The sequence below is a fragment of the Schistocerca piceifrons genome, chromosome 2 (assembly GCF_021461385.2).
Source record: "Schistocerca piceifrons isolate TAMUIC-IGC-003096 chromosome 2, iqSchPice1.1, whole genome shotgun sequence".
NCBI lineage: Eukaryota > Metazoa > Arthropoda > Insecta > Orthoptera > Acrididae > Schistocerca > Schistocerca piceifrons.
In genome coordinates, this window is record NC_060139.1 from 342,774,074 (window position 1) to 342,786,319 (window position 12,246).

Below are 12,246 nucleotides of genomic sequence, written 5' to 3' on the forward strand. Positions count from 1 at the left end.
GAATAGACATGACAGTTTGTTCAGACAGCTACAAATGATCAAATGTGATTGAAACTAGTCATACCATAAAAAGTGTGCAGTTGCAATGAAAAAATAAACAATATGAAAAAATTTAAAATATCAGTGCAGCTGATAATTCTCTTGCACTGAATATGTTGACTAGAGATTTGGAGCAGTGTCACCCAAGGGGTGTGTGGAGGGAAGCAAACACATTGTCAAGCAATGATTTTCAAACACCTTTTCATACACTCATTCAACAACAAGGTCTTCATCCAGAACACTAAACTTTCCCCTTATTTTACAATCTTTCCTAAATCCATTGTCTTGTTTTTCTGTCAGTATCTACTGAAGGCTAATAAGAGTTATACCATTAACTATGAATTACAGCTACAGTATTTCCTTACAACTTAACAAGTGGAACTTCTGATTGAAATTACTAAATTTTGTTATTTATTTTCACATACATTTAACTCATTGGTGTACAAACAATGATAATAATACAGGGTGATGTACAAAAAGCCAGCCCCGAGTACTAGACTGCTCATTGTTGCCCACCAATTGTCGTCTACTTTTTCAAAGCTTTTCCATCTGAGTTTTGTATTGTCAGTATGAAAGTCATTGTGACTTGATTAAGACGTATCTCAACAAGCTGTTTGCACTTCAAGTAAAAATCACAATAGTGGAAGTGTACATGTCTGCTGGTTCATTTAAGAAAATGTGGAACATTTTTGCAAAGAGTCTCTGTATGTCAGTCTTTTTGGAGATGGTTGTGGGACTCAGCTGTTCGATACAGGATGTCAAATTAAATATCTTTCAGCTGCCTAGTTTCCAAACTTATTTATTTGGCTACCAGTTTCAACATTTTACTACGTCATCTTCAGGCCTCTGACAAACTTATAGGAAGATTCTACCTCATTTCTGATCAAAACAGGGACCAGCAGGGCTGGTATTAGTAAATTTTTTGCTGTAGTGATCACTTCATCCATCTAATGCCGACTGTTCAGTCTACTAATACCAGCATTGCTGGCCCCTGTTTTGATCAGAACTGACGTAGAATCTTCTTACAAGTTGGTCAGGTCCTGAAGGTGGCTTAGTGAGACACTTAAACTGTTAACCAAATAAAACAAGTTTGGAAACTAGATGGCTGAAAGGTGTTTAATTTGACATCCTTTTTACAAAGAAATGTCCTAACATATCCATACCAGCAAAGAGCAGTATACAAGAATTGATGACAAAGTAGCACACTAAAAGGTCAGTTGCAAATGGAAAAAGAATTGTGCCCTGTCCATTCGTACACCTGCTGTGAACACGGATATTCAAACACGAATAGTCCGGAGTCCAAAAGAATTCGACACGTAAATTGTCACAACAAGTGAATGTTTCACGTAGGTGTTGTCGAAGTGTTTTACCCCATGTAGGGATGGAGCCCTACAAAATGACATGTGTCCAACAACAGAAGGAGGAAGATAGAGCAAAATATGTGCATTAGCAAAATATGTGCATTACTGCGTGTGGCTATGTCAGTTGAGAGTGGAATATTGGACCCACTGCTGTATTTCATGGGAGATGAAACCTGGTTTCATCTGACAGGACGTGTCAATTCCAGACCACAAGGTAACTGGTCAGCAAACAATCCCTACATGATTAATGAGGAACTGCTTGATGGTGAAATAATTGGAGTGTGGTGTGCTATGTCGGCAAGTTGGATTGTGGATCGCATACTTTTCAAAACAACATTAAAAACTGCTTTGTACATGCAGATGTCTGAGGAACTTTATGCACAGTTGACCCCTCATGAATGTACATATGCTTTCAACAAGATTGGGCAACCCGTCACGCTTCATGCGAGAGGACTGTGGCCACGACGTTCACTGGACCTAATTACTTGCGACTCTTATCTGTGGGACAGTCTAAAGGAAAAAGTGTAAACCAATAATGTCGGAAGACTTGAAGGACAATATTTGTAATGAAATTTTGACAATTGATGTGGCATAATTGTGCAAAAAGATATGTTAACATGTGAGGGCACACACAAAAGTGCATTGAAGCCCAAGGAGGTCATTTTTCAGTGCCAAGTGTAATGCAATGTAAAAGACAAGATCAGTGCAGTAAATACAGACTTTTACATTAACTTGTTTGTTAGATCTTTACTATCTAATTATTACATGTTTATCTACTTGTTGTTCTATCTGCTTGTGGCACACAACAATTAGTATGTAGCTGGCAAGCAGTCTGTACTTGGGGCCAATTTTTCATGCACCACCCTGTATAAGAGACCTTGGTTTTCTGCATACAAAAATATCTGTGCTTGCTGATGTATTAATCCAAGTTCATTTGTGTCACATTTTGTAGCCATTATCTCACTTTTGAGAGGTGCTCTTCACAATTCAAACATTGTGTTGCTAGATTGGTACTTGATTCAACATTCTTATGGCATATATATTGCTTTTGTTTCAGCACCAGAGTGAAATTTATGTTAGATGTACTTTTGGCAATAAAGAACAACAATATGGCAAAAATTCCCAATTTTGACCCTACACATAGTGAGCACTTGAAGAAGTTGCTGAAGGGAATTCTTCACAAAGGAGCTTATGTTACAGAGGTGAAACTGACCCTGCAAGATTTATTGAAAGGTAAACAATTGATAAATATCTTTTATTTGGAATTAAATTGTATTATGAAGTGTTAGAAAGCATTAAGCAGCTGCCAGTCATGATGGTAATCTTATTGACTATCATTAGTTGCCAGCACTTTATTCACTGTGAAAGTGACTTTTTCATGTTTTGCCTTTCAGCACTTTAAATTTGTTTTAGTGTATTCTCTTTCTTTCTGCTTAACCCTACAATTTCATCTTCATCTTAACTCTTTCCTGTACCTTCTCTTAGCTACATGATATATGATCACACTGTGTTTATTGCATAGCTGCAGAGCGTAGGTTGGTCAATACTGCCTTTGTCATACAGGGACTCTTTTTAGTTGTTCCTGTGATCTAAACCTGGTTATCTGAGAGACGTTGTGCAGCAAAAGGGGTCAAAAGACACCTTTCAGCTTTTATTTCCATAATAATGAGTGTAGGTTTTAACATCTTTCCAGCAAACTTCACGAGTTTCCCCCACTTCTGCTTCTGACAGTAGTGTCGTGCTCTTTGCTGAATTTTCACAATTTCATGAAAAGTTCATGAAATATACATGGGACAACAGATGAGGTCGGTTGACTCCTGACATAACTCTTTTTTAAATATTGCTGTTCTCATAATTAAAAATGTACTTGCATTGCATTTTGCTTTATTCAACAATCACAGTCTTGAATGGTGATAAACAATTTGTCAGAAAGGCTTTCATGCTTCGTGTTGTAACATAACTTTTCAGTAATATATCTGATTTCAAGCCAGAATGTGTCTTGGCAGAGTACTGAATGAAGAGTAATAAGAATGCCACTAACTAGGATGTATATGTCATTGATCAAATGATTTGCAAATATTCAACTAAGCTTGCTTTCAGGAGATGGCTGAGGCCTATCTTTTACAATATCCCAGACATGGCAGCAATAAATGTGTGGACCACATACAATCAAATAAAAAAAAAAAAAACCTGAAGAGGAAGGCATCATTTTCAGCTGGAAATGAACTCACAAATGGAAAGCAACTAAGAGTGGGACATGAACAAAAATGCAATGGTGGGACTGGACAAATAAAAAAAGGCAAAGAAGTGCCATATTGGGAAGTATAAAGGAAATGAGACCTACAACATCTGTGAGAAATGCATGAAATGCATGAAAAGCACCAATAATCTGCTCAAAGTGAGATTTCAGTGTTCGGAAATAAAAAAGTGGATTAAATGTGTTAAAGCTAGGAACTTATGAAATATAAGGAGCAGTCAGATGAAAATGGGACAAATTGAAAAAATGTAGATTTTCACAGCCGGAAATATCATGTCCATTATAATTATCCGGGCTGTTATGCCGTGGTCGGTTGATGAATTCTGTGTCGATTCCCGTTTCGTCTCCGACTGCGGGAGACATCTTCAAGGGGGTCCGTAGCTCAATGGAAGGTCCAACACACCCACTGGCTCGCTACTGACTCAGTAGCGAGCCAGTGAGTGTGTTGGACCTTCCATTGAGCTACGGACCCCCTTGAAGATGTCTCCCGCAGTCGGAGACGAAATGTTGGGAATCGACACAGAATTCATCAACCGACCACGGCATAACAGCCCGGATAATTATAATGGATGTGAAATTGAAAAAAGTAAGTTAGCTGTTTATTATTTGAAAAGTAATTACCGTAACTGTTATTACATTTATGCCACTGTGAGACAGGATGGTCAGTGCTGTCATGGAAAAAATGTTTTCAGTTGCTTACAGAACCATGATTATGACCAGGCGTGCAGCTCTTCGCCTGAAGTAAATCAGTGGCCATGACAACTTTGGCAACAAGTTGGTCTGCTGATATGTTTCTTCCCCCTCCTGTATATGTGTGTGGTGTCTCCTTTTGTCATGATCTCAAAGAATGGAGAAGCTTTCCTCAGAATATGTCATTGTTTACCACAGAAGCAGGAGACATCTGGCAAGCTCTCCAGTTTGTCAAATCACTTGTACTGAATAAGACCCTAATCATATATGACCCATTTAGTATAGTTTCGGCTCTGAACACATCATCAGCAATAAAGAGAACAATGATAAACACCTTATGAGAACAATGCAAAAACTGGTTAAGCTACAGTGATAGGAAACTTCGTTGAACTTTCTGTGGATACCAGTGAAACCAACAAAATGGGTACGTCCACTTCCTCACGAGGGATACAAAATACAGTGGTCACTAGTGAACTCAGTGCTAACTGGAGAAACTACTCCAAGAAACAAAGCTGTTGGGTGTGATGTCACAGTCACCTTATTATGTTGGGTGAAACTGCCAGATTGCACTATTATACAGATGAAATGAAATTACCATTTATGGATAGTATGTAACACTGAACAATTTTTGTCCAAAACATAAGGCAAGTAATCACTCTGAAGACCCAAGCAGGAAAACTGCAAGTAGCTGTGGATGTCTCTTGCTAACTTGGTAGCGTCACCAAGGATTGTCACAGTTTTCTAGGCAAAAATGCCTTTGAGTAGGCTGTCCAGTTTAGTATTCAGGTCACTGATGTCCACTCAATTACTTATGCCCGATTTCTGTACATTCGCTCTGAAGTATACTATGCATATTGGGGGGGGGGGGGGGGGGAATGAGTGGTGATGACAGGCAATTGGGCCCAGGGAAAACACCGTTACACTGTTTACAGTGCACATTACTTTTATTAACTGCAGTACATGAAGTAGAGAGGCAGGCACATCTATCATCATTGTCCCTCACTGGGACTTATGAATGGGCGGCAGAGCTGCTGAACTGGTGCCCTGTGCTGCTGTGACGGGCAGCCTTTGGAGGCCATGACCATTGAATGTCAGTGGCACTACATGTTGTGCTGCAGTGACATTCCTCACAGGAAATGGCTATTCAGCTCTGTTTTGTGGGGAGTCTGCTGTGTTCAGGATATAACCTGCTGCCTTCGGACAGGGGTTGGGCAATGGAACTCGGTGTCAGTGGTGGTAGGCATGGACGACAGATTGGCAACCCTGTGGCACCCAGTTCAGTAAAGGACTTAGTGCAGATGGCGGGTGCAAACAGGTCTCAAATCCATGGGTCCTATTGGCATAGCCTAGTTGTCTCGCTGTCTGACATTGCTCTGGCATCACAGTGGTGCTGGCGGTTTCTGATGACAAGAAGTGCTCCCTGTCTTAAAATCCAACCTTATTTAGATGTCCCTAGTGCCCATTTGTTTCACTAAAATCTGGTACCCAGGAATGATGTCATAACAAGAGAGTTGCCCGGGGTGGTGAAACCACCACACTTGCTATGTGGTTACTATGTTGTGCCATTTACCACTTAGCTCAGCTATCCTTACTTCGCAATCCACTGGCATGTCTACAATGGCATGTCTACACTGGTGGCTAGTGACCCATGGCTGTTAACACAATGCTCTATTGTGGCTTGCATGTTAGTTCTCCTTTCTTTTGATAAAGACTTATAATTTTCTGTCCAAGGACTGGGTCACAGCAGTACACTGCCCTCCCCTACTGAGTAGACCCGGCCTCCCAAATCTTAATTTGGCCAGTCTTCCCCAAGGTAACTCCACCTTAATCTACGGATGAATACACTTATTACTAGACTGGTTATCCCTATTTACTAGACAGTTATCAAACTTATCCTGAACTTAGTAACTGCTCTCCATTTTGTGCTTCGGCAATCCAGTCTACAGGAACACATATTGTCCCTGGATCAGGCCTCTTGAACACCTCCTTATCTCAGATACATAAAGGCTAAGCCAAGCAAAATCAGACTCACTGAGGCACCAGAAATTGTGACATTTAAGGTCACGGTTACTTGGTGTCTGCTATCTTGATATTGACTTACATGCTGTAGCAATTATTCTGCTGTGATTTGCCTTTACTGTGTGGCTCTCACCTGACCTAACAGACGGTCTAACAAGGGTTCCCAAGTGACATTAAGGAAGGTAAGGTTGTGCTTGGACAACATGTCCAGGGACTCGTCTGGTGAATACAGCTGTGGTTGGGCTGCATTTAACAGAGTCACTCCTGTCATAGTGGCTGGCAAACAAAACATAGGTCCTGTCATATCACACTTCATTCCATTCATCAACAGTCCAGTACCCTGTAACCGTAAACATTTGGCTCCCATGAGTTTCCCTTGTTCACAGCAACTGAATGCCTCTACCACATTGTTGCATAGTGAGTTTAGGTGGTGTAAACCTGATCTCTGATAGTACGGTTTCAACTCAATTACCTCATTCCAACATGGATGTCCCTTCGCTCCTGTTCCTCTACTAGCAGTATCCCCTCTTGTGTCACCTGCACAACCTCACCGGTTAGGTGTGCACTGCATGACTTTAAATATGAAATGCTTGCTTGCTACCAGTGTCCTCGTTGACATGCACAATTGTGTGTTATCTGTCACTTCCACTGCTGCACTATGGTAGAAGAACAGCAAGTTCTGGATATCTGGCTCCACTACCAGCTGCAATTCTGGTATTAACTCTTCCTGGACATTCCTTTAGCCCTTCAAATACTTCACAAGGGACAGCAAGACCAGATTCAATTGCCTGTGAAGTGCCTGATGCGCAGCATCCTGTAAATTTGTCAGCTCTACTTTTGCATTCCAAATGCTGTCACCTGAGGATTGCAACAGTCTTGTCAGTATCATTCTAAAATTCAGTACTTGCATTCGTGCTTTAAGGCTTCCAAATCTTGATTCAGAGTACTAGCCAAATCCCTAGCATACTCAATAACCTCATCGTTAAGCTACTGGAATGTACACGCATTGTTTAGCACACCACACTCCAGGGTCATTATCTTTGTGGAATACCACTCTGCTATTGCTCTGTTTGCCTCAGTCAGCTCTTTTGTGACTACTGCAGTTTGATTCAGTCTGTTCACATCACTTGCGCCTGCTGTCCCGAACCAGGCTTTCAGTATCCTACCCCTGTATCTATATATCTCCTTTTTTCCCTTCTGGCCTCGCACGGTGTATGATTTCTGGCACTGCTCTGATTATCTCCTTCATCTGCTCTTTCAAATGCACTTAAGCTCTGAGTAACTTCCTACTCTCAGCACCACATTGCTACTCGCTAATTGTTGCACTCCTGAGAAAACATCTTTGAGCCTCCTTGCCTCCTTCCATAGATCCCAAACATTAAACACTAAGTTCATCAAACAGCTACAGCTGAACAATACTGCATTTTGTTGCCTGGAAAATACAACTCCTCCATCCAGGAGATGATCCTGCAGCTTCTGCTTCGAGCAAAGAGGTACAGTACTGCCACCACTGTCATTCTTCTTCTCTGGCCCTCCACTGTATGGCAACCTGAGCCCAGGGACAACTGTCACCTCCCTTTCTCTCACAAGCCCCGCTGTCCATGACAGCACGTCTCTACATACGGTAGAGAAATCATAACAAACACACAGTCTCAGCTGCAACAGTGTCAACTACCCATACTGTACACAGAAGTAAAAGAATCATGTAATATAATACAAACAATTACTTCCTAGGACTTAATGCATATTGCATGTGAGATATCTGGACCACCACCTCTCATTGACCATCCCTTGAATTCTTCTTCCCTTGCTCCTACCTTATTTACATTCCCACTTCCTGTGGAATTGCTTCTGGCACACCCTTGAACAGTCATAAATGCCCAGCATACAGTTGTTGGCCTCATAGATAATTGTAGCTTGACATTTACTGGTGAATTAGTCTTGATCACTTGGTATGGGTCCCAGTTCTGTGTTACAAACTTCTTCGTTTTTCCCTTCTGAGTATGAGGACTGGATAACATCACCTACTGTCCCACTGTGTACTGCAGCAATGTTCCCACTCACTTCATTGCATCTTCTTGTTTTTCTGATGCTTTTGTATTTGCACACTACATTCTCCTCCACGTTTCTCTCTCTTTTCTTGCAAATTCACAGACTGGCCCACTGTTCCTGCCTCCTTTTTTGTCTAATCATGTCAAATGGTGTTGGCATCTTCTTCTCATACACCACCTTAAATGGTGACAACCTTGTACTAGTGTGTACCTTGGAGTTGTATGCGCTCAGCACAAAGCCTAAATATGTATTCTGATTCAAGTGGTGTGCATTCAAGTAATAACCTTTTCCCAATCATCTGATGAACCCATTCTGTCCTGCTCATAGCCTGAGGATGGAGTTGACTTGTTCTTAATTTTTTCACTCTTAGTAACAGGCACAATTCTTTCATCAAGTCTGACATGAAGTTTGTTCCCTGGTCTGTTCTTATAGTCCCCGGTATCCCAAACTTCAGTATTCACCTGTTCGCCAGTGCTTGTGTGGCTGTGAGTGTGTGTTGTTCTAGCTTTGGCACAATCTCTTAGTGTCGAGAAAAATGATATATTGTTGTCAGCACAAAATGATTACCTGCTGGTGAATGGTTCTCTTGCTTCTGGCAGACTTTGTAGCAGCAGCCACCTGTTTCTTGTTCAGATACGTCTGCTCCACACACCATATACAACTCCTAAAATATTGCTCCACATCACGCTTTCTACCTCTCCTACAGTATTTCTGCGCAACTCACCAATTCGTTGCTCTGCAAGCTTGATGACCCGACAAGACATGATCATGCATCTCACGCAACATTTCCTCTTTCATCACTGCTGGCACAACCACCCATGGGCCAGTTTTGTATCTCTGCACAACAAACCATTATCCGTGCTATACTGTAGCTGCTTGCTGTATTACATACATTTGTTATCATTGCGCTGTGCATCCTGCCTTTCCTCCAAGTCCTTACCAAGTGCTTGTATCACCATGATCTTTCTGCTCAATCCGTCTACATTTCCATGTTTCTTCCCAGGTTTGTGGATTATTTTGTACTCAATTTCACTGAGTTTCAGTGCCCACCTTGTAAATCTACTGGATGGCTCCTTCATTACTACTTTGAATTTTCTACGTTGTATGTAACACCACAGATATGTTCTGCCATACATCAAGCTAAGCATCTCTGTCTCTGTAGCAGAGTAATTTCTCTCTGCTCTGTTCAGCTACCTTGATGCAAAAGCAACAGGATATTCCCAACCACCCACTTCCAGACTTAAAACACACCCAAGATCATGATTCAACACATCACAAGACAATATGAGCTCCTTCTGAAAATCTGGAAACGCCAGCACCAGATTCTGTGCCAGTACTTTCTTCAATTTGACAAATTCTTTCTGGCATTCTTATGACCATACAAAACTAACACCCTTGTTTAGCAACTGTGTAAGTGGATATGCTATATATAAGTCCCTTCTAGTTGCTGTATAATAATTTGTGAGGCTGAGAAAAGATTACAATACCTCAGTTGTTCATGGCATCAAGAAAAGTGTGCACTGCTTGTACGAGGGTCACTCCAAAAGAAATGCACACTATTTTTGTAAAAATACAGTTTTCATTCTACATGTGTGAAAGTTTTACAGTCTGTAGATACATCCTTCCCACTTGTTTTCAAACGTAGTTCAACCTGTTCCCGTGAGTGCCGCCGTCACAGCATGTCTTCAAGATGATTTCTACACTTGACGTTTGTCAGAAGCAATGCGCTGTCATAGAATTCCTGTGTGGTGTAAACGAGACAGTGGGAAACATCCACAAGAGGTTGAAAAAGGTGTATGGAGATTCTGCTGTTGATCGCAGTACAGTTACTCGGTGGGCGAGCAGGTTACGTGATGAAAGTGGGCAAGGCAATGTTGAGGATTGTCCTTGCAGTGGCAGGCCTCGTACTGCACACAGTCCAGACAATGAACAGAGAGTTAACGAACTGGTGACTGCTGACAGACGCATCACAGTGAACGAATTGTCACGCTACTTTGAGATAGGAGAAGGAAGTTTTTGCAGAATACTGTTGAAAAAGGTTTGTGCCAGATGGGTTCCCAGGATGTTGACAGTGGCTCAAAATGAAACAAGAAAAACGGTATGCAGTGAACTTTTGGAACAGTACGAGAATGGTGGAGATGAATTTCTTGGAAGAACTGTGACAGGTGATGAAACATGGCTCCATCATTTTTCACCAGAGATGAAGAGGCAATCAGTGGAGTGACATCATGCAAATTCACCCAAGGGGGGAAAAAAAAAAAATCAAAACTGCACCTTCTGCTGGAAAAGTTATGGCTACGGTGTTTTTCGATTCCAAAGGACTCTTGCTTGTAGACATCATGCCAAGTGGAACCATCATAAACTCTGATGCATATGTGACGACACTGAAGGAACTTCAAGCTCAGCTGAGCTGTGTTCGACCACATCGGCAAAAGCAGGATGTTTTGCTGTTGCACGACAATGCATGGCCACATTTCAGTCAAAAAACCATCGAAGCCATCAAAAAACTCGGATGGGCAACACTGAAACACCTGCCTTACAGTCCTGACCTGGCTCCATGTGATTATCATCTCTTTGGGAAACTGAAAGACTCTCTTCATGGAACAAGGTTTGAAGATGATGACTCCCTTGTGCACACTGCCAAACAGTGGCTCCAACAGGTTGGTCCAGAATTTTACTGTGCGGGTATACTGGCACTGGTTCCAAGATGGTGTAAGGCAGTTTAGAGGGATGGAAATTATGTGGAGAAATGAAAATATTGTTCCTGAAGGATGTATCTACACACTGTAAACCTTTCAAACATGTAAAATAAAAGATGGATTTTTAAAAAAATAGTGTGCATTTCTTTTGGAGTGACCCTTGTACTAACCTTGGATCTGTCCCCACACCATCCTTGGTAATGATATAGTCCAAATAGTTGACATGTTCCAGTGCAAAGTGACATTTTTCCATGCTGAGTATCAAACAAGCTGCTTGCAGCCTCTTCAATGCGTCCCCCATACATTGTCTAAGCTGTTGCATATGCCTTGAAAAGGCGATTATATTATCAAGGTGCAGTAGCCACTGCCATGATTTCAAACCTTTCAGCACTTCGTCCAATAACTGTTGGAATGTCGCTGGAACATTCTCCAACACTTAAGGTATCCTTCTGTATTGGTAATGACACCATGGTGCAGAAAATTGATTATCAGTCCATGGTGCAGAAGAAACTGTTTTCAGTCTGTTCCCCGGAGCAACTTCTAATTTCTGGTATCCACTTTTCAACTCCATTGACAAGATGTACCAGCATTGCTCTAGATTATGTATCATCTCCGTGATGTTTGGAATAAGCATCTGTCACAGTCTTACTGTTTAAGTGGTGGCAAGAGTGATACTTCCTAGAGCCAGCCATAGACCTTTTTGGACATAGTCACAGTTCCTGCCTCCTCCCCGTCCTCTGTTACCGTTTTGGTCAATTGTTGATTTATAAATTCCTCTAACACTGGTTACAGTGACTGTGGTACTCCTTATGGTCTTGATAAACTGGTGCTTTGTTCCCTGTTGGAATCCTGTGCTGTATGAATGGTGTAGCAGGCAACAGTCCTTGTGGCAAAAATATTTCTTGAAACTCCAGTAACATATCTACCATTCATGTTCTCTTTATCCCCTACAAATGCTTAAGTTCATCACAAAATGCAATTCTAACAGCGTGCTGTGCCCTGCCATGGCCTATACTCTCTACGCAGCAATATTCCTTGTATGGAATTTCCGATGTGGCCAACTTACATTCCTTTCAATAATTTCATATCCTTGACACCAAAATTATTTATATTGATGGGTAATATGTTG

General features: G+C 41.4%; 1 protein-coding gene across 1 annotated transcript in view; it reads left to right on the top strand.

The window, feature by feature from the left end:
• Positions 1–12,246, top strand: part of LOC124776496 (nucleolar MIF4G domain-containing protein 1-like) — a 120,980-nt gene that overhangs the window by 60,527 nt on the left and 48,207 nt on the right. The window contains exon 7 of the mRNA XM_047251514.1: positions 2,458–2,633. Within this exon, the coding sequence (XP_047107470.1) occupies positions 2,458–2,633 (176 nt within the window). The remainder of the gene's footprint in view (positions 1–2,457; positions 2,634–12,246) is intronic.